The sequence below is a fragment of the Tachyglossus aculeatus genome, chromosome 5, assembly GCF_015852505.1.
Source record: "Tachyglossus aculeatus isolate mTacAcu1 chromosome 5, mTacAcu1.pri, whole genome shotgun sequence".
Taxonomy (NCBI): Eukaryota; Metazoa; Chordata; class Mammalia; order Monotremata; family Tachyglossidae; genus Tachyglossus; species Tachyglossus aculeatus.
Genome location: NC_052070.1, coordinates 20,290,836 through 20,318,001, shown reverse-complemented (window position 1 = coordinate 20,318,001; position 27,166 = coordinate 20,290,836). Strand labels below are relative to the sequence as shown.

General features: G+C 45.3%; 1 protein-coding gene across 1 annotated transcript in view; it reads left to right on the top strand.

Annotated features, from left to right (window-relative positions):
* PIEZO2 (piezo type mechanosensitive ion channel component 2) overlaps positions 1-27,166 on the top strand; it is a 546,102-nt gene that overhangs the window by 386,650 nt on the left and 132,286 nt on the right. The window contains exons 8-12 of the mRNA XM_038746742.1: positions 14,352-14,514; positions 21,015-21,137; positions 22,866-22,904; positions 23,799-23,937; positions 24,608-24,750. Of these exons, the coding sequence (XP_038602670.1) occupies positions 14,352-14,514; positions 21,015-21,137; positions 22,866-22,904; positions 23,799-23,937; positions 24,608-24,750 (607 nt within the window). The remainder of the gene's footprint in view (positions 1-14,351; positions 14,515-21,014; positions 21,138-22,865; positions 22,905-23,798; positions 23,938-24,607; positions 24,751-27,166) is intronic.

Genomic DNA, 27,166 nt, shown 5'->3' with positions numbered 1-27,166 from the left:
TTGCCCTTATGAAAACTCCTTTTATGTTCCTTGCCTGCCTTCAGGAACAACAGCAAATTAGACCTTTCCTGGGCCAGCAAGTAAACAACATGTCCTCACCTTCCACTGACAAAGGATGGCAATGGCAAAGTCTTTTGAAAGTCCATTCCTCTGGTCAAAGAACATGAGCTGAGCTGTGAGCAAATCTAAAACGCCCAATTCCCCCACTGGCCCTCTGGGGCTTTCTGGCCCAGTGGGTTGTTGGTTAACTTTCTGCACAGGTGGTTCTCATTAGCAAGAAAATCATCTTTGCAAAATTCTCTTGGCATCAGACTGAGCAGCAGCATTTTCCGGAAACCCAGCTGGAATTGTGAACACCAAATCATTCACCACTGGGTGACAGGGTGTTGGCATTTTTCCGTTACCAATTCCCTTGCTCCTCTGTCCACAACCCAGTTACTGGTTTTATTCATTCAATCGTATGAGTTGAGCGTTTACTGTGTGCAGAGCACTGTACTAAGCATTTGGGATGATAACTTACAGTGATAACTTACAGTGGGGGAGGCAGACATTAATATAAATAAATAATTACAGATGTGTGTACATAAGTGCTGTGGGACTGGGAGAGGGGATGAACAAAGGGAGCAAGTCAGAGTGATGCAGAAGGGTCACAGCGAGGTTAATTCTGCAAAAGGAAGAGGGGAGAAAACAATTCTTTATTAAATATTTCAGTGTTTCAGTGGTCTCCCATGTATTCGTCTATTCACTTGGATCATTCATTCATTCAAGCCCTTGGGAAGTACAAGTTGGCAACATATAGAGACAGTCCCTACCCAACAACGGGCTCACAGTCTAAAAGGGGGAGACAGGCAACAAAGCAAAACATGTAGACAGGTGTCAAAATTGTCATAACAAATGAAATTATAGCTATATGCACATCATTAACAAAATAACTAGAATAGTAAATATGCGCAAGTAAAATAGAGTAATAAATCTGTACAAATATATACAAGTGCTGTGGGGAGGGAAAGGAGGTAGGGTGGGGGGATGGGGGGGAGGAGTGGAAAAAAGGGGGCTCAGTCTGGGAATGCCTCTTGGAGGAGGTGAGCTCTCAGTAAGGCTTTGAAGGGAGAAAGAGAGCACTTTTGGTGGATGTGTGGAGGGAGGGCATTCCAGGCCAGGGGAAGGACATGGGCCGGGGGTCGATGGCGGGACAGGCGAGAACGAGGCACGGTGAGGAGGTTAGTGGCAGAGGAGCGGAGGGTGCAGGCTGGGCTGGAGAAGGAGAGAAGGGAGGTGAGGTTGGAGAGGGCGAGGTGATTGAGAACCTTGAAGCCGAGAGTGAGAAGTTTTTGCTTGATTCGTAGGTTGACAGGCAACCACTGGAGATTTTTGAGGAGGGGAGTGACATGCCCAGAGCGTTTCTGTACGAAGATGATCTGGGCAGCAGAGTGAAGTATAGACTGAAGTGGGGGAGACAGGAGGATGGGAGATCAGAGAGGAGGCTGATGCAGTAATCCAGATGGGATAGGAAGTGGTTTGGATGGAGAAGAAAGGGCAGATTTTTGTGATCTTTGTACACTTGATATTTGTACAACCCCAACCCCACAGGACTTACGTACATATCTTTAAATCATATATTATAAATTATTTATTTATTCATATTGTTTTCTGTCTCCTCCACTAGACTCTAAGCTCATTATGGGCAGGGAATGTGTCTGCTAATTCGGTTGTACTCTCCCAATCTTTTAGTGCAGTGCTCTGCACTTAGGAAGCACCCAATAAATATGATTGATTGATATTCAACCCTTGAGATCCCTGAGAGACTTGGTAGGCTGTTTTGATGCCATTCTACATAATATTAATAATGATAATTATGGTATTTGATCTCCTTCTTGTCAAATCCAACAACCTCTACTCCGTTTCAAATCCTCCTCGACCTCTCAGCTACCTTTGACATTGTTGACAATCTCCTGCTCCTGGAAATATTATCCATCCTTGGCTTCACTGAAGCTATCTTCTCCTGGTCCTCCTACCTCTCAGGCTGCTTATTCTCAGTTTCTTTTATGGGTTCTTTCTCTGCTTCCCACCCCCTAACTGTGGGAGTCCCTCAAGGCTCAGTTCTGGGTCTCCTTCTAGTCTCTATCGAGTCTCCCCTGGAAAACTCAAATACCGTCTCTAGGAGGATGATTCCCAAATCTCCATCTCCAGTTGTGATCTCTCACCTTCTCCACAGTCTTGCACTTCCTCCTGCTTTCAGGACATCTCTACTTGGTTGTCCCACTGACACCTCAAACTTAACATGTCTAAAACAGAACTCCTTATCTTCCCACCTAAACCCTGTCCTCCCCTTGACTTTCATATCACTGTAGACCTCGCCTCACTGATCTCCGTACCACAGCCCAGCCTGTACACTCTGCTCTTCTAGTGCCAGCTAACTCTCTGTGCCCCAATCTCATCTATCTCGCCACCGATTCCTTCCCCATATTCTCCCACTAGCCTGGAACTCTCACCTCCTTCATATGCACCAGATCACTAGTCTCTCCACCTTCAAAGCATTATAAATGTCACATCTCCTCAGTCAATTATAATTAGGGAGGCAGCGTGGCACGATGGAAAGAGCACGGACTTTGGAGTCAGAGGTCATGGGTTCAAATCCCAGCACCGCCACTTGTCAGCTATGTGACTTTGGGCAAGTCACTTCACTTCTCTGGGCCTCAGTTACCTCATCTGTAAAATGGGGATTAAGACTGTGAGCCCCCATGGGACCACTTGATCACCTTGTAACCTCCCCAGCGCTTAGAACAGTGCCTTGCACATAGTAAGCGCTTAATAAATGCCATTATTTCTTTTAGACTGTGAGCCCACTGTTGGGTAGGGACTGTCTCTATATGTTGCCAATTTGTACTTCCCAAGCGCTTAGTACAGTGCTCTGCACACAGTAAGCGCTCAATAAATATGATTGATGATGATAATTATTGAGCACTTACTGTGTGCAGAGCTCTGTCGTGGCTCAGTGGACAGAGCACAGGCTTTGGAGTCAGAGGTCATGGGTTCAAATCCTGGCTCCAACACTTGTCAGCTGTGTGACTTTGGGCAAGTCACTTCACTTCTCTGGGCCTCAGTTACTTCATCTGTAAAATGGGGATTAAGACTGTGAGTCCCCCCGTGGGACAACCTGATCACCTTGTAACCTCCCCAGCACTTAGAACAGTGCTTTGCACATAGTAAGCACTTAATAAAAGCCATGATTATTATTAAGTGCTTGGGAGAATACAATATAGCAATAAACAGACACATTCCCTGCCTGGATTGGAACCTAGGTCTCCTGACTCGTAGGCCCAATTAAGCCCTCTTTTCCCTAGCCCTCTCTCCCTTCTGCATCATCAGTGCACATGGATCTGTGATGTTCAGGTATTTGATATTCACCCCATCTTCAACCCCATAGCACTAATGTACATATCTTTAAATTCTTTGTTATAAATGATTAATTTACTCATTAATGTCTGTGTCCCCCACTGGACTATAAGCTCCATTATGGACAGGGAACATGTCTGCTAATTCTGTTGCATTGTACTCTCACAAGTACTCGATACACACCCATCTCCCTCCACATTAAGCAGAAACACTTTTCTATCAGCTTTAAAACTCCCAATCTCATGGCCCCCTTCCGATTTACCTCCCTAATTTCCTACTATAACCCAACCTGCACGCTTCGCTCCTCTAATGCCAACCTACTCACTGTGCCTTGATCTCATCTATCTGGCTGCCGATTTCTCCCTCATGACCTGCTTCTGGCCTGGAATGTCCTCCCGGAAGCAGCGTGGCTCAGTGGAAAGAGCCCGGGCTTTGGAGTCAGAGGTCAGGGGTTCAAATCCCAGCTCCACCGATTGTCAGCTGTGTGACTTTGGGCAAGTCACTTCACTTCTTTGGGCCTCAGTTACGTCGTCTGTAAAATTGGGGATTAAGACCGTGAGCCCCCTGTGGAACAACCTGATCACCTTGTAACCTCCCCAGCGCTTAGTGCTTTGCACATAGTAAGTGCTTAATAAATGCCATCATTATTATTATTAGTCATTCAATCCTATTTATTGAGAGCTTACTGTGATGCAGAGTACTATACTAAATGCTTTCATATCTTACCGATTATCACTCTACCCACCTTCAAAGCCTTATTTGAAGGCAAATCTCTTCCAGTCAGTCAGTCAGTCAATCGTATTTATTGAGCACTTACTCTATGCAGAGCCCTGTATTAAGTGCTTGGGAGAATACAATATAACAATAAACAGAATACATTCCCTGCCTGGATTGGAACCAGATCTCCTGACTCCTAGGGCCTTGCTCTTCTCTAGGCCATGGTACTTCTCACTGGATTGTCACCTCACTAGTGACCCATTTTGTCTGAACAGCCACGCTCCCTTTCCATTTAGGAGGAGGAAGCCCTCAGGCCCAGCCATTCTAACCTGGGTCTATACAATCATCAATCAATCAATCAATCAATGGTATTTATTGAGCATTTACTATGTGTAGAACACTGTTCTAAGCACTTGGGAGAGTACAGTAAGCACTTAGTATGTGCCAGATACTGAGGAAGATACACTCTAGTCAGGTTGGACACAGTCCCTGTAATAATAATAATAATAATAATAATAATAATAATAATAATAGTATTTGTATAACAGAGAAGTTAAGAGGCTTGCCCAAGTTCACACAGCAAGCAAGTAGCAGAGCCTAGATTAGAACCCAGGTCCTCTGCTCTTTCCACTACCTCATGCTACTTAATAATAATGATGATGATTTTAGACTGTGAGCCCACTGTTGGGTAGGGACTGTCTCTATATGTTGCCAACTTGTACTTCCCAAGCACTTAGTACAATGCTCTGCACACAGTAAGCACTCAATAAATACGATTGATTAATTGATTGATGATGATGATAATAATAATAGTAGTCATATTTGTTGAACACTTACTATGTGTCAAGCCCTGTTCTAAGCACTGGGGTAGATGCAAGTAAATAGGGTCCCTGTCCCACATGGGGCTCACGATCTTAATCCCCATTTTACAGATGAGGTAACTGAGGCCCAGAGAAAGGAAACTGGTTTTGTAGGTGTTGAGGACCCTTTTTAAGGCCCAAGAAAGCAAAAATTACAATTGGCTTCATAAACAAATAGCAAGAAAATGTTATGAAGTGTTTCCTGGGAGTTATATAATGATGATGATAATAATTGTAATTTTAAAATATCAGAAGTGCTTTTTTACTTCCATCCAATAATTTAATAATAATGGTAATTTTGGTATTTGTTAAATGCTTACTATTTGCAAAGCACTGTTCTAAGCGCTGGGGAGGATACAAAGTGATCAGGTTGTCACAGGTGGGGCTCACAATATTAATCCCCATTTTACAGGTGAGGTAACTGAGGCACAGAGAATTTAAGTGACTTGCCCAAAGTCACACAGCTGACAAGCAGTGGAGCTGAGATTTGAACCCATGACCTCTGACTCCCAAGCCCAGGCTCTTTCCACTAAGCCACGCTGCACTTTGTATGAATTGTTGGTTTTATTATATTATTATTATTACTACTGTGGCATTTGTTAAGTGGCTTACTATTTTCCAGGCACTGTACTGAGCACTGGGGTGAATAGAAGAAAATTGGGTTGGACATAGCCCCTGTCCCACACTGGCTCACAGTCCAATCCCCATTTTCTGATGAGGTCACTGAGGCCCAGAGAAGTGAAGTGACGTGCCTAAGGTCACCCAGCAAACAGGTGGCAGAGCCAAAATTAAAATCCAGGTTCTCTGTCTCCCAGGCCCGTGCTCTATCCACTAGGTAACATTGCTTCTCTTACTCTCCTAGGTGCTTAATACACTGCTCTGCACAAAATATGTAAATACCATTGATTGATTGACCGAGCAGCGCGTCTAGAACCTTCTGGGAGGCTCCAATCTCACATTCAGTGACAATGCTATCAGGGTCCGGTGTGGGGAAGCATCATGACCTATTGGTCAGAGCACAGGACTCCGATTCAGGAAACTCAGGTTCTTAATCTCACCTCCGCCACTTGCCTGTTATGCGATTTTGAGTTAATCACTTAACTTCTCTGTGCCTCAGCTTCCTCATCTGTAAAATGGAGATTAAATACTTGTTCTCTCTTCCACTTACATTGTGAGTCCCACGTGGGTTAGGGACAGTATCTAATCTGTTCAGTTTGTATCTGTTTCGGAATTTAGCACAGTACTCGACCCGTAATAAAGCACTTAACAAATACCACAACTCCGAATTGCACTCCGTAGATTTAGATTCAGATTCCCCGAGGGACAGTTGCTTTGTCTTGTCTTGTGCTGTTGAGTTGTTGCCGACCCTTAGTGACACCATGGTCACATCTCTCCCAAAGCTCCCCACTCTCCATCTGAAATCGTTCTGGTAGTGTATCCAGAGAGTTTTCTTGGTAAATATTCGGAAGTGGTTTACCATTGCCTCCTTCAGTGGGGTAAACTTGAGTCTCCGCCCTCGACTCTCTCCCGTGCCATTGCTGCCCGGCACAGGTGCGTTTTGACATGTAGCATATTACCTTCCACTGGCTAGCAACTGCCCAAGCTAGTAATGGAATGGGTAGGCCTCCCGTAGTTGAGACTGGTAGAGTACTGGAAACTCTCCAGGTGAGACCCTGAGAGGGGGAACCTTGCTTTATTTCACGTTTTTTCATGCACTGGATTGATTGATACCTAATTTTTCTAACGGATCCACAATCCTGACTAAACCTGGCAAGGCCGCTATCTCTATCTTACTCTTGAGAAGAGAGAAGGCTGAGCAGCAAATGGCACTTTCACATTCTGCCTCAAAGTCGTTAACCTTTAGAGCAAATTGACACATGGCTCTTTGAGGAAAGGCTTTGTTTTCATTAAAAACCACAGGGGCATTGGAATTGTTTTTGCTCAGGTTTATGCTGAGGTTAGCAGGTTTTCTTATATCGGTTGTCAGCCCATCTCTGCTCCTGCCAGAGACTTTAACCAGTTTTATGGTATACCAAAGTGCGGTTCCACCGTGTCATAGGAGGAATGAACTTTCCCTTCCAATTTACACTCTGCGCAAAGGAGCTGATAGTTTTGGGCTGGTCCTGCTGTGCATTATAAAAGCTTTTGTGGGAAAAGTTTAGCTGCAGCTGTGAAATTGGAATTTCCTAGAGAGCACAAAGTCACATGCAAACGCTATTGAAGGCATTCAAAGATGTCTCATTGAGTTTCCAGTCCACAGTGTGTACACGTGCGTTGTGGCGTTGGCATTGCAGAGCTGCAGTTCTTAGTGCACTTAAATGGTCACGGTGCTTTGCTTTCCACCACATCACTGCAGGCCTAGTACCCTGCTTCTCCCTGGAAGCATATTTTGCCTTTCTTCACCCATAGAAGATGGAGTTTTGTTTTTTTTATTCTGCCTTTGGAGGGAAGGAAGAGAAGATTGATGAGAGCTATTCATAAATTTTAGATGCTATATTTCCTCTGGACAGGTCCTAGAGAGCTTCACTTTTACATCCCAGACCACAGACTTCTGATTCACTCTCACTGCAGTTGTTTTCTTATGCCCAGGCACTTCAGTTGGGGGAGGCAGAAAGTGATGCTGCAACCTAATCCTATGTCAGCCAGCTTGGGAGCCAAATTTGCAGAATCGGTTAGTGTCTAACTTGGTCAAAGCCCAACCAAAAGCACTGACATCAGCAGCTCTGCACCACGGACAGACCACATTCCAGGCTTTTTCACCCCACCCCTGTCTTCTTATCCCATTGCTTTTCTGGATTTCTTTTCACGGTGTCTGTTAAGCATTTACTACGGGCCAAACACTATACTAAGTTCTGGGATAGATACAAGATAATCAGGTTGGACACAGTCCCTGTCCCAAGTAGGGTTCACAGTCATTTTTCATCCCCATTTTTCAGATGAGGTAACTGAGGCACAGAAAAGTTATGTGATTTGCCCAAGGTCATGCAGCAGATAGGTGATGGAGCCGTGGTTAGAACAATACCTATTCTAAACCAATTTAGACCTACTGAATAGGTATTGTTGCAATTGAATAAAATATGGTATTTGTTAAGCACTAACTTTCTGCCAAGCACTGAACTAATTCCTGGGATACATATAAGGTACTCTGGTTGGATAGAGTCCCTGTTCTACATGGGGCTCATGTCTAAGTAGGAGGAAGAGGAGATATTGAATCCCCATTTTATTGATGAGGAAACTGAGGCCCGGGTAAGTTGTGTCCAAGATCACATGCCAGCCAAATACCAGAGCCTGGATTAGAACTCAGGTCCTTTGACTCCCAATCCTGTGGTCTTTACAGGGAGTTCAAAATTCCCCCCTCATCACTGGGAAGCACCACGTGACATTCATTGGTGATTCTGCCAACATCATGTCTATTCTGCTGCTTTAAGCATATTTTATAGACTGCCAATACAGAGCAGTGAGAAATGGTCAACAAATGACAATCACATTTGCATTTTGGCATCAAGGTGAGATTCCCATCTAGGCAATGATCTCATCTGATTCTTCATCACTACATGCTGAGGCTCTCAAGTCAGGAGGCAAACTTCTTTAAACTTCACTAACCATTAAAATGTCTGTCTGCCTACAGAACTTTTGAATTTGCTCCTTTTCTTTCTTTTAATCAATCAGTCAATCAATCATATTTATTGAGCGCTTACTGTGTGCAGAGTAAGCGCTTGGGAAGTACAAGTTGGCAACATATAGAGACAGTCCCTACCCAGAAGTGGGAAGGAAAACCATCTTTTTGGTGAGCTTTGCACTGTTCTACTCACCCAAGACCAAAATGGTGGAGGAAACAGCGGAGGGAAGCTGTTTGTTATCAGACTGAGAATGTTTGTGGAACCATGTCTGTTCAGAAATTGGCAAGCAGTATCTGCTGGCCACTGGCCAATTTTCTCAGAACATTTAGTTTGCAGGCAAGGAGCTTTCCTCTCCAATGCAAAACTCATCTCAGATGTTCACACGTGGGTGCAGAGAACCTTATGCAAGGCATGGCTTGGGAGCCACTTGGAAACACTGGCTTTTTGTGGATGGCACATCCTGGAGGTTGAGGGTGGGTTGGCAAATAGACACTCACTCACTTGTGATGTTGAAGAATAAAGAATGTTGAGAACTCCCATGGCTAAGGATGGGCTGGTAGAAATTATATCTGTAATTTATTTATTTATATTAATGTCTGTCTCCCCCTTTAGACCGTAAACTCACTTCCCCACAGCACCTGTATATATGTATATATGTTTGTACATATTTATTACTCTATTTATTTATTTATTTTACCTGTGTATATCTATTCCATTTATTTTATTTTGTTAGTATGTTTGGTTTTGTTCTCTGTCTCCCCCTTTTAGACTGTGAGCCCACTGTTGGGTAGGGACTGTCTCTATATGTTGCCAACTTGTACTTCCCAAGCGCTTAGTACAGTACTCTGCACACAGTAAGCGCTCAATAAATACGATTGATTGATTGATTGATTTAGGCAGGGAACGTGTCTGTTCATTGTTACATTGTACTCTCCCAAGCGCTTCGTACAGTGATGTGCGCACAGTAAGCACTCTATAAATATGATAGAATTTATGAATGAATTAATGAAATGTAGATTGGAGAATTAGGGCACTCATTTGCAAGTCTGGTTTAGCAAATAAAATATTCAAGGCAAGGCCAAGCTAGTACTTCATGGCTTAGACTGGAGGCCTGCTTTCTTCTTTGTGTGGGTCACGATGTAGTGTGTTACTGGGACTAATTATCTAAGAAGATCCTTCTTCTCTCTATACACTTCTCAGAGATCAGTGGTCGTGGTAAGTAGAATATCGATCAATCAAAACATGGTATTTATAGAGCACTTACTGCATGCAGAGCACTATACTAAGCTCTTGGGAAAGTACAGTACAACAGTTGGTAGATATGTTCCCTGCCAACAACGAGCTTACCATCTAGAGGAATGTATAAGCATATGTTCATAGGACTATAATGATGGGATATTTATTAAGTACTTACTATGGGAAAAGTACTGGGGAGGATACAAGATAGATTGGACACAGTTCTGGCCTGGCAGAGCCTCACAGCCCAAGAATCTGATGACTTCTGGGCATGAACTAAAAAAAGCAAGGGAAAATAATATTGATTATAATTGTGGACTTTGTTAGGCACTTCCTATGTGCCAGGCACTGTAATAAGCACTAGGGTGCATACAAGATAATCGAGTTGGATGCAGTCCCTGTCCCGTGTAGGACTCCCAGTCTCAATCCCCATTTTACAGATGAGATAACTGAGACACAGAGAAGTTAATGACTTACCCAAAGTTACACTGCAGTCCAGAGGCAGAGCCAGAATTAGAACCCAGGTCCTTCTGACTTCCAGGCCTGTATTCTGTTGATTCTGGTAGGCCTTCGGCGTTTGAATCCATTTACTCTTCTGGTTCAAGGCATTTCTTAATATTAGTCTGTGCAGTAGGATGGCAATGGCCAGGAAATGTGTCTGTTTATTTTTATATTGTGCTTTCTTGCGTGCTTAGTAGAGCGCGCTGCATACAGTAAGTGCTCAATAAATACGATCGATTGACTGTCAGCCCCAGAGCTGGCTCAAGGGTGTGAAGAGAGGTCCAGCCCTCCCCCTGGGATCACCACAAGTACCCCCACCTCTCTGGGCCCGATAGTGGTGGTGTAGGTTCCCCCATTTCACTCTCTGAGGGCAGGAACCCTGGCCAGACTAAGGCAAGCTGCACCAGGGAGGGGCTCTAGGAATCAGAAGCTATGACTTCTGCCCCACCCCAGAAGCAGTAGCCACTGCTGCAGCTTCAGCTTCCAAGATTCCCTCCCCAAAACCGTTCCTTCCACACAAGCCTACCCCCTGAACTAGCATGATCTAATAAGAAGAATAATTATGATGGTATTTATTAAGCGCTTACCATGTGCCAAGCACCATTCTCAGCACTAGGGTAGTTACAAGGTAATCAGGTTGTCCCAAGTGGCCTACAGTCTTAATCCCCATTTTACAGAAGAGGTCACCGAGTCCCAGAGAGGTGAAGTGACTTGCCCAAGGCCACACAGCTGATAAGTGGAGGAGCCGGGATTAGAACCCACGACCGCTGACTCCCAAGCCTGTGCTCTTGCCAGTAAAGTCACGCTGCTTCTCATCCCCTGCCAGTGATGCTACCTATTCCCCAGCCAGCAGTCCTGGATTGCCATCCTAAACACTCGACCTTCCTTGATCCGGGACCCTGGAACCTCATTCCCCGCAGCCTTCCTCCAACTCCCCCCATTCTGGCTCAGTTTCAGCCACCTGCAAGACCCTCCCTGCTGGGAAAATAAGGACGGGCTATTGTCCATGTCTGCCTTATGGAGCCTTATCCCTCTCTACATCCTGGCTTGGTGACGGCGGGAAAGGTTATGGATGGAGAAATGCTCCGCCCCTTTTAGAAGGAAAGTCTAAGTAAGAGCCAAGCATCATTCCTGGCATTATGAGTTTCTCACTAATAACTGTAGCCCGGACTCCAGACGGGAGCCAGAGCAGATGTCGTCTGGGGAGAATTCTAACAATCTTGGAAGCAGGCTGAGGTTTTATAAAGCTGCCAACATGTGGGAGTGGACCAAAAACCCTGCCAGTTCTCAATCGCCATATGTTGTCAGACATCAGGGTGGCGGTGGGAGAGACAGAGACAGAGACAGAGAGACAGAGACAGAGACTGGAAGCTAGGGTCAGGGAGGGAGACCTAGACGACAGTGACATTCCAGGTGGAAAAGTATTTGGAAGGAGCCCAGTGAGAGGCAGAACAGGGCCAAAGCCAGTCCAAGCCTCAGCTGCGCTGCCGGGCCCTTCAGAGGAAGTGCGATCGATAGGATGTGATGAGGCCCATTTCCCTGCCGCTGGGAATCACTCGATGTCTTCTTTGATGGAAAGCATGGAATGAATTTTTTATGTGTAATTACCTGAATAAAGTGCGGTTTACAGCCTGCCAGAAGCCAGCGTGGGCTCTAGAGAAAGCATCCGGCGCTCAGGGTTTTGCTTCTATTGCAAGTTGGATCCCCGAAACCTCATAGCTCATTAACCCGGAGGCCTGCTCGAAGAGGGGCTCTTGGCTTCCTCTGTCTGAATTAATGTGTTTCATAGGCAGTCCGGACCCTTTAATGCCGAATGATTTTTTCAAGATGAAGAAATTAGGCTCCTCTGATGCTTGACACTGGAAAGAGCGTCAGGTGGAGGGGCACTTCCCTAGCACAGTCTTTGTTGTGTTCTCCAGCTGAGATGCTTTCCAAACTAGGCAGCTCCCAACTGAAAAGTCGGCAACTCCCCAGGTTCCCAAAGCCATTATTGAGCCCGCTGACCCCTCTAGATTCATTCATTCAACTGTATTTATTAAGCGCTTACTCTGTGCAGAGCACTGTACTAAGCCCTTGGGGGAGTACGATATAACAATTAATGGACACATTCCCTGCCCACATCGAGCTTTCAGTCTAGAGCGGTGGACAGCCTTTCTTCGCTCTCGGAAGACTGGACTGGCCCATCTCGATATTCCACCACCTTCCTTGCCAGTGAGTTTCAGTGTGAGGGTCAGTGTTTGGGATGAACCGTGTCCCTGCTGGGGCCAGAGATCAATCAATCAATCAATCATATTTATTGAGCGCTTACTGTGTGCAGAGCACTGTACTAAGCGCTTGAACACTGTGGGACTGGGGGCAGATCCAAGGCTGCCCCTAGGGAAGCCGAACTGCAACATCTTCTGGGAACCATCATCATCATCAATCGTATTTATTGAGCACTTACTATGTGCAGAGCACTGTACTAAGCACTTGGGAAGTACAAATTGGCAACATATAGAGACAGTCCCTACCCAACAGTGGACTCACAGTCTAAAAGAACCAGGGCCGGATAGTAGGTGATTGACTCAAGGGTCTCTCCTAGGCCCCCATCTCTGGAGACCTCTAGACTGTAAACTCCTTGTGAGCAGGGAATATGTCTGTTTATTGTTATATTATATTCATTCAATTCATTCATTCAATTGTATTTATGGAGTGCTCACTGTGTGGAGAGCGCTTAGGAGAGTACAATGCAACAATCGTACTCTCCCTCGTGCTTAGTGCAGCACTCTGCACAGAGTAATGCTCAGTAAATACAATTGACTGACTGAAGAGGTGAAAGCTGATAAAATGGAGGCACTTGCCCAGGGTCACCAGTGAACTGGAGGCCCAGCTGAGGCAGAAACCAGTAAAGTTTACTGCCCATCAGGATGTCATTTTTAAACAACTGTAATTCCACAACATCCAAATCACTACTGCTCTCCCATCTTTTGAGTCTGAAAGTTGTTTTTTCCATTTCTAAGCTGGCCTCTTCTATTCACAGCATGTTCTAGGAGTAAAGGGAAAGTTACCTCAGGACCATATTATTTCAGAAGGCAGCTTCCTGTTAAAATCAATCATTAGTACTCATTAAGCTCCTACGGTGTACTGAGCACTATACTCTTAACTTGAGAGAATGCAGTAGAAGTAAAAGCCAGAGTCCTGGCCATGAAACATTTTTGGTTTAACACGGCAGGGATCATGTCTTGAGAAGCAGCAGGTTGGCGTAGCATAGACCTAGGGGTTCTAATGCCAGCTGTGTGACCTCGAGCAAGTCACTTCAATTCTCTGTGCCTCAGTTACCTCATCTGTAAAATGGGGATTTAGACTCTGACCTCCACGTGGGACAGGGACTGTGTCCAACCCGCTTTGCTTGCATCTACCCTGTGTGCGGACTGTGAGCCCGTTGTTGGGTAGGGACTGTCTCTATATGTTGCCAACTCATACTTCCCAAGTGCTTAGTGCTCTGCACACAATAAGCGCTCAATAAATACAATTGAATGAATGAATCTACCCCAGTATTTAGTATGGTGCCTGGCACATAGTATGCACTTAACAAATAGCATAATAAAAATAATAATGTTTTCTATCTCTAATTGTAATATTCTGCATCATACATAAATATCACAGGCAGGGAATGTGCCTGTTTATTGTTATATTGTACTCTCTCAAGTGCTTAGTACAGTTCTTTGCACACAGTAAGTGCTCAATAAATACAATTGAAAGAATGAATGAATAAAATATTATTGATGGATTGAAAGTACTACAAAAATATAAAAGCATTTTCTTTCTCTCATCATTCAATTCAACCAACATGCATTTAATTTGGGCATAGAGAAATCTGTATCAGCACCCTGGTTTTAAAAAGATGCAATTTTGCAAACATCTTTTCTTGTCCAAAGTGTTTCTTGGGATGAAATCTAAGGAAAATAATTGAGAAAGACATGTGCTTGAACTTCATGCATTCCGTTTTTAAAGGAGGTATTTTTCAATGTCTCGTCAACAGGCTATTTGGCATCACGTCGGTAATTCAGACGGACTGTTCCAGCACTTGGAAGATCGTAGTGAATCCCAAGCTGTCCTGGTATCACCATGCCAACCCCATCCTTCTCCTGGTGATGTACTACACCCTTGCGACCTTGATTCGCCTCTGGCTACAAGAACCTCTTGTAAGGCTGAAAGGTTTCCTGGGTTGTTTCGGGTCTCTAGAAAGGGCCAAGATTCTCCAGTATAACATGGCTAATTCTTATAATGAGTTGAGTGATATTTTGTCAATTGCTGATGTTCTAAAGCAGGAAAAAAGATGCTGGCTGGGTGTTTCATTACAAGCAAGGATTCTACTTGGACACATTCAGTCAATCATTCAGTCGCATTTATTGAGTACTTACTGTGCGTAGAACACTATACTAAATGCACGAGAGAGTACAATACAACAAACAGACACAGTCCCTGCCCCCAGCAAGCTTCAGTTTAAAGCTGGCGTTCTAGGTTAGGATGGATGAAATGGCTGCATAGATGGTTTCCTCCAATTCTGCACCCCATCCTGGCTGCTGCAGTACTTAGTCACAGAGATGTAACACGAAGGCATAAGCTTCAGGGATTGAACAGATTGGGGAGAGCATAAACCAAGGCAAACCGCAGAGACCTCGTTTTTCTCCTCAGCGTTTTTCCCCTGTCCTTGGTAACACTTGCCTGGGGGCCCCTAGAAGCTATGATTGAATCCTGTGCCTTAGGGCAGCCCTTGGGGTTGGCCATCCACAATGACCGACCGAGCATGGTGGAAATGGCTAACCAACAAGTATTTGTTGAGCCTTCGCAGAATATGTAGCATTGTATGGGGTGCTGGGAATCATGGAAAGGAGGGGTGGTACCCAAAGGTTTACTTCAGGAACCAGCATTAGGCTGCCCCAGCTTTGGCTGAATTGCTTTGCAGAGGGACCCCTCGACTGCCATGGAAACGATCTATCCATGTTGACTGTTTGGCCATTTTTTGCCACGTGAGAGCAGTTGATGATAAATGAGTGTACCCCACTGACGTTTCTCTAATTTAAAAGGTGGCCCTGAAGGAGGGAATGCTAAGGAAGGGTATAGGGGAGATTCAGAGCAACCCACAAGTACTATGCTGACATAGTATTTTCCAGCTAGCCCTTGCTTAAGGTGTTTATCCCTCAGGCCCAGCACACCTAATGCAGCAGCAGAATTGCTATCATATTGAAAATAGGAGCCAATGTAATAACTCCATTACTTGGCCTTAAATCCATTTGAAAGCCCACTCTCCACCCTTTATGAAATCTCTCAGGCTTGAGGGATGGCTCCTAGCCTGAACTTAACCAGATCAGCAGAAAAAAAAGCATGGAAAGACCCAGGAACAGTTTTGTTATAATAATGATAGCATTTATTAAGCGCTTACTGCATGCAAAGCACTGTTCTAATAGCTGGGGAAGTTACAAGGTGATCAGGTTGTCCCATGGGGGGCTCACAGTCTTAATCTCCATTTTACAGATGAGGGAACTGAGGCACAGAGAAGTGAGGTTCAGAAGCAGTGTCGCTCAGTGGAAAGAGCCCGAGCTTTGGAGTTGGAGGTCATGGGTTCAAATTCCGGCTCCGCCAATTGTCAGCTCTGTGACTTTGGGCAAGTCACTTCATTTCTCTGTGCCTCAGTTCCCTCATCTGTCAAATAGGGACTGAGACTGTGAGCCCCACGTGGGACAACCTGATCACCTTGTATCCCCCCAGTGCTTAGAACAGTGCTTTGCATGTAGTAAGCACTTAACAAATATCATCATTATTATTTTCTAGACTGTGAGCCCGTTGTTGGGTAGGGGCCGTCTCTATATGTTGCCAATTTGTACTTCCCAAGCACTTAGTACAGTGCTCTGCACACAGTAAGTGCTCAGTAAATATAACTGAATGAATGAATAATTATTTGAATTATTTGAGGTTATTTGAACCTCTCCCAGTGGCTACAGTGGAAGTGAGTTGTTGGGACCTGAGTTTTCCTGAGTCCACTTTCTGAGAGGTTGCCCACTTCTGCAATCATTGGGTTTGTAAGTAGTGTTTCCTAATTGCTAGGAGGATCGTAGTTCAATGGATCTCAGTCCAAGGGGAGCATTTGTTAGGGGGCTGTTGTCCCAACCTTCCTACCAGAGAACCTCAGTAAGGTTGCCTCAGTCCCAGGCCATTGTAGTGGTACTGGAACTTGTCTTCAGATTTATAGGAGCAGTGAGAGGAGGGACTTCACCATTTTTGGGGAATGATATTTGTTAAACACTTACTATGTGCCCGGTGCTGTAATGTACTAGGGTATATGATAATAATAATAATAATAAGAATGATGGTGGTATTTGTTAAGTGCTTACTGTGTGCCAGGCACTGTACTAAGTGCTGGGGTGATACTAGTTAATCAGGTCATACACAGTCCCTGTCCCTAATGGGGCGCACGGTCTTAATCCCCATTTTACAGATGAGGTAACTGTGGTAAAAAGAAGTTAAATAGAGTTGGATGGAGCAGCATGGCTTAGTGGATAGAGCCCAGGCCTGGGAATCATAAGGACCTGGGTTCTAATCCCGGCTCTGCCAGATGTGTGCTGTGTAACTTTGGGCGAGAGCATCTCCTCGAGGAAGCCTTCCCAGACTAAGCCCCACTTTTCTTCATCTCCCACTCCCTTTCTGCATCACCCTGACTCACTCCCTTTGCTCTTCCCCCCTCCCTGCCCCACAGCACTTATGTATGTATCTGTAATTTTATTTATTTATATTGATGTCCATTGTATTGATGTCCCTCTCACCCCTTCAGACTGTGAGCTCATTGTGGGCAGGGATTGTCTCTCTTTATTGCTGTATTGTACTATCCCAAGTGCTAAGTACAGTGCTCTTCACGCAGTAAGCGCTCAATAAATACGAGTGGATGAATGAATGAATGAATGAATTTAGCTTCTCTGGACCTCAGTTACATCATCTGTTAAATGGGGATTAAGGGTGTGAGCCCCAAATGGGACAGGGACTGTGTCCAACCTGAATGACTTGTATCCATCCCTGTGCTTAGAACAGTGCTTGGCACATTGTGAGTGTTTAACAAGTGCCATTATAATTATTATCATTATTATTAATAAATAACTTGCCCAGGATCAAACAACAGAGAAGTGGCAGAGCCAGGATTCTGACTCCCATGCCCGTTGCTTCTCGTGGCCATGCTGCTTCTCGTGTCTTGGGTCTTTGAGTGTTTCAAGGTTGTCCCCATCATGGCAGCAAATCATTCCCCCACCTTTGGCCTCTGAATCCTCAGGGAACGGGAGGGGACCTCAGGGATGAGAGCAGCTAGCTTGGCTGTAGTTTACCCCAGACCACGGAGCAGCACTCCGAATGGATTTATGGTCTCCCAGAGGTAGGATTAGAGTTGGGCAGAGCCATTCATTCATTCATTCAATCGTATTTATTGAGCACTTACTGTGTGCAGAGCCCTGTACTAAGCACTTGGGAAGTACAAGCTGGCAACATATAGAGATGGTCCCTACCGAACAGCGGGCTCACAGTCTAGAAAGGGGAGACAGACAACAAAACAAAACATATTAACAAAATAAAATAAATAGAATAAATATGTACAAGTAAAATAAATGGAGTAATAAATATGCACAAGCATATATACATATATACAGGTGTTGTGGGGAGGGGAATGAGGTAAGGCGGGGGGAATGGGGAGGGGGAGAAGGGGGAGAGGAAGGAGGGGGCTCAGTCTGGGAATTACCTTGTATCTACCCCAGAATGTAGAACAGTGTTTGGTACACAGTAAGGGCTTAACAAGTAACAATTATTATTGTAATATTACTACTCTCCTCCGTGGTAAACATGCAGAACCCATTCTCAATCAATCAATCAATCAATCAATCATATTTATTGAGCGCTTACTATGTGCAGAGCACTGTACCAAGCGCTTGGGAAGTACAAATTGGCAACATATAGAGACAGTCCCTACCCAACATTGGGCTCACAGTCTAAAAGGGGGAGACAGAGAAAAAAAAACCAAACATACTAACAAAATAAAATAAATAGAATAGATATGTACAAGTAAAATAAATAAATAAATAAATAAATAAATAAATAAATAGAGTAATAAATATGTACAAACATATATACATATATACAGGTGCTGTGGGGAAGGGAAGGAGGTAAGATGGGGGGGACGGAGAGGGGGACGAGGGGGAGAGGAAGGAAGGGGCTCAGTCTGGGAAGGCCTCCTGGAGGAGGTGAGCTCTCAGCAGGGCCTTGAAGGGAGGAAGAGAGCTAGCTTGGCGGATGGGCAGAGGGAGGGCATTCCAGGCCCAGGGGATGACGTGGGCCGGGGGTCGATGGCGGGACAGGCGAGAGCGAGGTATGGTGAGGAGATTAGCGGCGGAGGAGCGGAGGGTGCGGGCTGGGCTGGAGAAGGAGAGAAGGGAGGTGAGGTAGGAGGGGGCGAGGTGATGGACAGCCTTGAAGCCCAGGGTGAGGAGTTTCTGTCTGATGCGCAGATTGATTGGTAGCCACTGGAGGTTATTGAGGAGGGGAGTAATATGCCCAGAGCGTTTCTGGACAAAGATAATCCGGGCAGCAGCATGAAGTATGGATTGAAGTGGAGAGAGACACGAGGATGGGAGATCAGAGAGAAGGCTGATGCAGTAGTCCAGACGGGATAGGATGAGAGCTTGAAAGAGCAGGGTAGCGGTATGGATGGAGAGGAAAGGGCGGATCTTGGCAATGTTGCGGAGCTGAGACCGGCAGGTTTTGGTGACGGCTTGGATGTGAGGGGTGAATGAGAGAGCGGAGTCGAGGATGACACCAAGGTTGAGGGCTTGTGAGACGGGAAGGGTGGTAGTGCCGTCAACAGAGATGGGAAAGTCAGGGAGAGGGCAAGGTTTGGGAGGGAAGACAAGGAGTTCAGTCTTCGACATGTTGAGCTTTAGGTGGCGGGCAGACATCCAGATGGAGATGTCCTGAAGGCAGGAGGAGATGCGAGCCTGGAGAGAGGGGGAGAGAGCAGGGGCAGAGATGTAGATCTGGGTGTCATCAGCGTAGAGATGATAATGGAAGCCGTGGGAGCGAATGAGGTCACCAAGGGAGTGCGTGTAGATCGAGAACAGAAGGGGACCAAGTACTGAACCTTGGGGAACCCCCACAGTAAGAGGATGGGAGGGGGAGGAGGAGCCTGCAAAAGAGACTGAGAAAGAGCGATCGGAGAGATAAGAGGAGAACCAGGAGAGGATGGAGTCTGTGAAGCCAAGGTCAGATAGCGTGTTGAGGAGAAGGGGGTGGTCCACAGTGTTGAAGGCAGCTGAGAGGTCGAGGAGGATTAGGACAGAGTATGAGCCGTTGGATTTGGCAAGCAGGAGGTCACTGGTGACCTTTGAGAGGGCAGTTTCCATGGAATGTAGGGGACGGAAGCCAGACTGGAGGGGGTCGAGGAGAGAGTTGTCGTTGAGGAATTCTAGGCAGCGCGTGTACACAACTCGTTCAAGGAGTTTGGAAAGGAATGGTAGGAGGGAGATGGGGCGATAACTAGAAGGTGAGGTGGGGTCAAGAGAGGGTTTTTTTAGGATGGGAGAGACATGGGCATGTTTGAAGGCAGAGGGGAAGGAACCAGTGGAGAGTGAGCGGTTGAAGATGGAAGTTAAGGAGGGGAGAAGGGATGGAGCGAGAGATTTCATGAGATGAGAGGGAATGGGGTCAGAAGCACAGGTGGCTGGAGTAGCACTTGAGAGGAGGGAGGAGAGCTCCTCTGAGGATACTGCTGGGAAGGATGGGAGAGTAGCAGAGAGTGTTGAGAGCCAGGGGGTTGGAGACGGGGGGGGAAGTCACACAGGAAGACAGGCCTAAGAATAAGAAGCCGCGGGGTCTAGTGGTAAGAACCCTAGCCCAGAAGTCACAGGACCTGGGTTCTGACCCTTTCTCTACCACTTGTCTGCTGTGTGATATTAGGCAAGTCACTTACGTTCGCTATGCCTCAGTCACCTCATCTGTAAAATGGGAATCAAACAGAAACTCCTTACCATCGGTTTTAACGCTCTCCCTCAATCTATCCTACCTCACCTCACTGGTTTCCTACTACAACCCAGTCTGCACGCTTCGCTCCTCTAGCGCTACCTCGCTCACTGTCTCAGTCTCGTCTAGCTTACTGCCGACCCCCTTCCCATATCCTCCCTCTGGCCTGGAATTCCTCTCCGCTCCATCTACACCAGGCAGCTACTCTCCCCACCTTCCAAAGTCAGTCTCCTCCAAGAGACCTTCCCCAATTGAGCCCTCTTTTCCCCAGCTTTCTCTCCGTTCTGCGACGTCTCTGCACTTGGACCTGTGAAGAATGTGCTCCTAAGAGCCTACCTGGAGGTGAAATAGGACCAATGGCTGCTGTAGGGGGAGGGAAAATAGGGCCAGTATTTGGTTGAGGAGGATGGAGGAGAATCGAGGGGAGGGAATAGGGTCGGTGTCTGGTGTGGTCCAGGATTATCAGCCCATTATTGTTAGTAATTATTATTATGGTATTTGTTAAGCAGAGTTCTGCAGCTGGCTCACTGCTCTTCCCTCACCTGGGAACGGATGACACTGAACTATGCAACCCAACCACAGGCTTGGTTGTTTGCCTGGGGAGTCATTTTTAGAAGCACTACTGGTACTGATGATGACTGTTTTGTGAATGCAGGAAGACGAGAAATCTAGTGTCAAGGAAGAAGACGGAGATGAGGCCCGCAGCCCCAATCCCATCACTGCAGAGCGGAGACGGAGTTTGTGGTATGCCACCCACTACCCGACCGATGAGAGAAAAGTAAGGCCGGGGGAGCAGTTGTCTTTCCCGTGGTTTATAGGGTTGTTTTCCAAGGCATTTTCCTCCTCAGTAGGGACTCTGACCCAGTGCTGCGGGTCACATTCCCGATGGGCTTCCAGGGTTTACCCTGGCTTTTCAAGGGGAGATGAGTCTTGTCCTTCCTTCCTGCAGGACTGGTAATGTGGCATGTTCCAGAGGCCTCAGTGCAAAAGCTAGGTTAGGTCCCACCTTGGAGCCTAGACCAATGGGTGAATGTTGACAGCAGCCCACTTTCTCTTTCTGAGTGAGCCCCAGAGGGATTGAATCCCATGAAGTTTTCAAAGTTAGTGGAATTAACATTTGGGATGGGGAATGTAAGGAAGCGAGAAGTCAGAGAATGAGGAAGTGGACAGAGATCACTCAAATAGACTGTGTGCCCCAAGTGGGATACGGACTATGTCCAATCTGATTGTCTTGTACCTACTCTAGCACTTAGTATAGTTCTTGGCCCGTGGTAAGAGCTTAACATTACCACTGTGGTCATCAGCATCATAGCCTGTTAGTGTTTTTGTCATTAAGTGCTTACCCTGTCCTAAGCACTGGGGTAGATAGGTGATTATGAGATCAGACCCAGGACTCATCTATTTGAACATTTTGGGTGTGAAAAGCCATTTCTTCGGATATTCTACTGGGTCACATTTGAACAATTTTGCTTTGTTTACAAACATTTCCTAAACGAGTTGGAACATTTTAATGAAAAAACGGAGTGAAGATATTCCAACTCCTCTTTCTCCCCCTCATCGCTCAGGTAAAGGCTGGGCATTTTGCTAGTTAAGCCTTCATATTTCACATAGCATCAACTCATCGTGGCTTAGTGGAAAGAGCCTGGGCTTGGGAACCAGAGGTTGTGGGTTCTAATCCCAGCTCTGCCACTTGTGAGCTGTGTGACCTTGGGCAAGTCACTTTTCGTCTCTGTGCCTCAGTTCACTAATCTGTAAAATGGGGATTAAGAGAGAAGCAGCGTGGCTCAGTAGAAAGAGCCCAGACTTGGGAGTCAGAGGTCATGGGTTCTTACCCCAGCTCTGCCACTTGTCAGCTGTGTGCCTTTGAGCAAGTCACTTAACTTCTCCGTGCCTCAGTTACCTCATCTGTAAAATGGGGATTAAGACTGTAAGCCTTAATCTGATTACCTTGTATCCCCCAGCTCTTAGAACAGTGCTTTGCACATAGTAAGTGCTTAACAAATGCCATCATCATCATCATCATAGGCAAAAAAGAATTGAGTCCAAATTAATTTTATCTCCAGTGTAATGCTTTCCCCTTTAGAATGTTAGCTCCTCATTAGGCGGGCAATGTGTCATTTCATTGTCCTGTAGTTCCCAAAAGCCTAGTGTGGTGCATCCATGAAGTGATCACTCAATAAATGCTACCGTGATCACTACTGCTACTATAATTACTACTACTACTACTACTACTACTACTACTACTAAATCCTTTGACTTGCATGTTTCCTTCTTTGCTGTTATGATTTTGTTAACACATAAGCTATTCAGCTGGTACATTAAATAATAGCCTTTCATCTGATATGCAATTCTGCTGCTGAGAATTTGTAGATAAATTTTAAATAAAATAGGAACAGCTCAGTAACAGGTGGGCAGAATATGCGTGCGAACAGTCAGATTGTTTAGACTGGTCAGAATTCCAGCCTTGCTGCTTTATTAACATACTGTCCTGCATTGCTTTTTGCAGCTTTTATCCATGACCCAAGATGACTACAAACCATCTGATGTTAGTATATTACTAGTATTGTCCTTCATTTGTTCTTACGGAAAGTGTGGGAAAGTGGGTTTAGAAATTCAGTTTGACTTTCTTTTTACATTCCATTCCATTCTTTTTTTTTACCGGCATAAAGACTTTCAGATTTGCTGTAGCTAAACCTACAGTCATTTGCAAGGCGAAAATCAATACAATTCAAACTTAAATCCATTTTTAAGAGTAGACTGGGGCATCTTTTGTCTTATGTGTGTTTTTAAATTGCTCTCTGGAATCAGCATGTCTTGAGAAGCAGCGTGGCTCAGTGGAAAGAGCCCGGGCTTTGGAGTCAGAGGTCATGGGTTCGAATCCCGACTCCACCACATGTCTGCTGTGTGATCTTGGGCAAGTCACTTAACTTCTCTGGGCCTCAGTTACCTCATCTGTAAATGGGGATTAAGACTGTGAGCCCCACGTGGGACAACCTGATCACCCTGTATCCTCCCCAGCGCTTAGAACAGTGCTTTGCACACAGTAAGCGCTTAACAAATGCCAATTATTATTATTATTATTATTTGGTTTCAAAAACTTGGTGAAAGCTGAACGCTCCACTATCCCACTTGCCTTTCCTCTTTTCATCTCTGAAAAGGGTCAGGCAGGAAGCTGGAGGTGTTACCAGTGTTAGTCTTCCTGTTTGGTTTTCAAGGGAGAGAAGGGGAGATTAAAAAATGGCCTCTGGCCAAGGCCATTTGGCCTTCCCCATCATTTCCTCTAAATGCTTCTGGACACTGAATGGTCTTTTTACCTCTGAAACTTGCATTTTTGTTCTTGACAATCATAGTGACAGAAAATGAGTGGGGACACCTGGTTTCCCCCTTCTCCTCAGGGGGCTGTTGTAAAAGACTGACTCCTGACTGCTCCTCACCACAGGTCCTGCTGGTTACTGTGAATGGGAATCCCGTTGATTACCACAGCATCCACCCCAGCCTCCCCCTTGAGAACGGGCCAGCCAAAGCAGACATATACTCTACCCCTCAGTACAAGTGGGAGCCATCGGATGAAACATCAGGTAACACAGTGAGATCCAAGTGGCAAACTCAGATGCTTATTTCATATTTCAACTCTTTCCTTATCATGGTAATAACAGTAATAATGACAGTATGTGGTAAGCACTTACTGTGTGACAAGCACTGTACTAAGTGCTGGGACAGATATAAGACAATCAGTTATTGCCATCCTTTAGTTTAAGCATTCAGAAACATCCTCACAGCAGAATGGGTTGCATCTTTTTTTCAAACCTGGCTATGAGCACGCGCGTCCCTCATCCCGCATGTTTGATGCATTTGTCTCAGGGTTCCCATGCTCAGTGCAGTTATGACCACCATAGAAAATAAGTTGTTGGATCAGATTGGGTTTTCCTGATTTCTGAATCATTTGCTGGAGCTGCATGGGACAAGGGTATGTTTGGGAGGCAGTTTTGAAGGGGGAAAAAAAATCTTTGCTCAGTCTGCGGTTGTCAAGTCTCAGGCCAGGCACCACATATTATTAGCAGGGATTTTTCTGTGAAAAAGAAACTGAAGTTTGGGGGAACCATCTATCATTAGTTTTTCCTCCATACATGCCCAAAGAACTCCATTATACTTCATCTGCCTGATTAGCTGAGAACAATCCACTGCACACCTGATCTCACTACCTGCGATACTACTATGAGTTGTTCCATGAGATGTTTTTGTACTTAGATAAAAAAGAGGAAGAGGAGGAAGAGGAGGATGAAGAAGAAGATAGCCAGGAGGAGAAAAAAAATGTCAAAGTTCATGTGATGGTTTCTGTGTTCCAATTTATTATGAAACAAAGTTACATTTGTGCCCTTATTGCAATGATGGTAAGTATGTCAACAGCAACTAAGCAAATTAGGGGTAAAAGTTCACTCTGTCCCATGTGTTCATTCTACCCTCTCCTTCCTATTTTATTATCTTTCGGTTGTCTCTCTAGAGAATGCTTTGTCTGGTTAATTTCTCACTGATTTTATTTTATACATTCCATTCATGCACTTGTGAATTATCAGTACAATTTACCCAAAATTCATGTTGGAGACATCCTGCTGTATCTTTTTACATTTGGAGAAGCCACATCTAATATAAACTAAATTCTACTTTGGGAAGTTCTGATATCTTCTGGGCTGAAATAAACACCAGGGCTTAGAGGCTAGAGAACAGGCCTAGAAGTCAGAAGGACCTGGGTTCTAATTTCGTCTCTTCCACTTGTCTGCTGTGTGACCTTGGGCAAGTCACTTCTCTTCTCTGTGCCTCAGTTTCCTCATCTGTAAAATGGGGATTAAAACTGTGAGCCCTATGTGGGGCAGGGGTTGTGTTCACCCCGACTAGCTTGTATCCACCCTGGTGCATAGAAAAGTGCCTGACACATAGTAAGCACTTAACAAATACCACAATTATCATTCCTATTTTGAACCACCATAGCAATAGTCTGGAGAGACTGGCACCACGAGTGAAGTCTATTGGAACATCATCAGATCGCATTTCTAGGTCCTTTCTGTTTTATAGGGAGAGGATGATTGTGAGGGAAGAAGAGGGATCACTAAAATCCACAGAGAATTAAAAGAGACCCACTGAGAGGATTAGGGTGAGTGGATAGCTTGTGTTTCTGCTTTTACTCCCTGGATTTTTGTCCTCTAAACATTACTCCACTAGTCTAGAGCTGACCCAGAGTGGAGGAAGGCAAGATGAATCCCCGTTTTTCTTCCTTTGGAAGCTCCCAAGAACAACTTTCTTTGTAGACTGCCATTGGTTTTGAACCTGCAATCCAGCCTAGCACCCCCTGGAAAGGCAGGAAAAGGAAACAAAAAGTCTAGGTTTCCTAGATGGGGAAGTGGACAGGGAGGAAAGAAGAGGAGCTAGAACTAAGAGTGATTCTGAGAGTCAGTTCCTTGGAGGTAATAATAATAATAATAGTATTTAGTGCTTACTGTGTGCAAAGCACTTGGGAGAGTATGATATAACATCAGAAATGTTCTCTGTCCACAGTGAGCTCACAGCCAAGAGAGGGAAGCAGACATTAATATAAATAAATGAATAGGTAGATAAATAAATTACATATATTTACACATGTGCTGTGGAGATGGGAGGGAGATTGAATGAAGGAGCAAATAGCAGTGCAGAAGGAAGTGGGAGAAGAGGAGAGGAGGGTTCAGTCAGGGAAGGCTTTCTGGAGGAGATCTGCCTTCAATAAGACTTTGAAGTAGGGGACAGCAATTGTCTGTTGATATGAGGAGGGAGGGCATTCCAGACCAGAGGTAAGATGTGGGCGAGAGATCAGTGGCAAGGTAGATGAGATCGAGGTACAGTGAGAAGCTTAGAACCAGAGGAACCAAGTGTGTGGGCTGCTTGTAATAGGAGGGCAGCAAGGTGAGGTAGGAATAATAATAATAATAATGATGGCATTTATTAAGCCAGTACTAAGTGCAAAGTACTGTTCTAAGCTCTGGGAGGTTACAAGGTGACCAGGTTGTCCCATGTGGGGCTCACAGTCTTAATCCCCATTTTACAGATGAGGTAACTGAAGCCCAGAGAAGTTGTGACTTGCCTGAAGTCACACAGCTGAGAATTGGCGGAGCTGGGATTTGAACCCATTACCTCTGACTCCAAAGCCCATGCTTTTTCCACTGAGCCATGCTGCTTCTCTAGGAAGGGGCAAGGAGGTTAAGTGCTTTAAAGCCAAAGGTGATTTTGCTCATTGCAGAGATGGGTGGGTAACCCCTGGAGTTTCTTGAGGAGTGGGGAAGCATGGTCTGAACTTTTTTGAAGGAAAATGATTCAGACAGCAGAATTGAGTATGGACTGGATTGGAAAGAGACAGGAGGCAGGGAGGTCAGAAAGGAGGCAAGATAAGTGCTTGCCTTAATGTGGTAGCAGTTTGGATGGAGAGGAAGGGGCGGATTTTGGCGGTGTTGTGAAGGTACAACTGACAGGATTTAAGGACTGAAAGGAGTTATGTGCCTCTCAATTCAAATGGGACTGTGGTTGGTTGTCACTCGAGACAAATGTTAATATTTAGAGAATCATGAAAGAGATGCTCTTTTGACTCCGGCTTTGGAAAAACCACAAGCCACATGGCAATAAAATTTCACCTGTGAAACTCGTCCCACTTAATCTAGATTTTACAGTTGAGAGCAGGTACCAGGTCTTCTAATTCTCTGAATTCTCCCACGTGCTTAGTACACTGCTCAGAACATGGTGTGAATTCTAGTGAGCACCAGATTTTGAGGATTCCATTTATTCCAG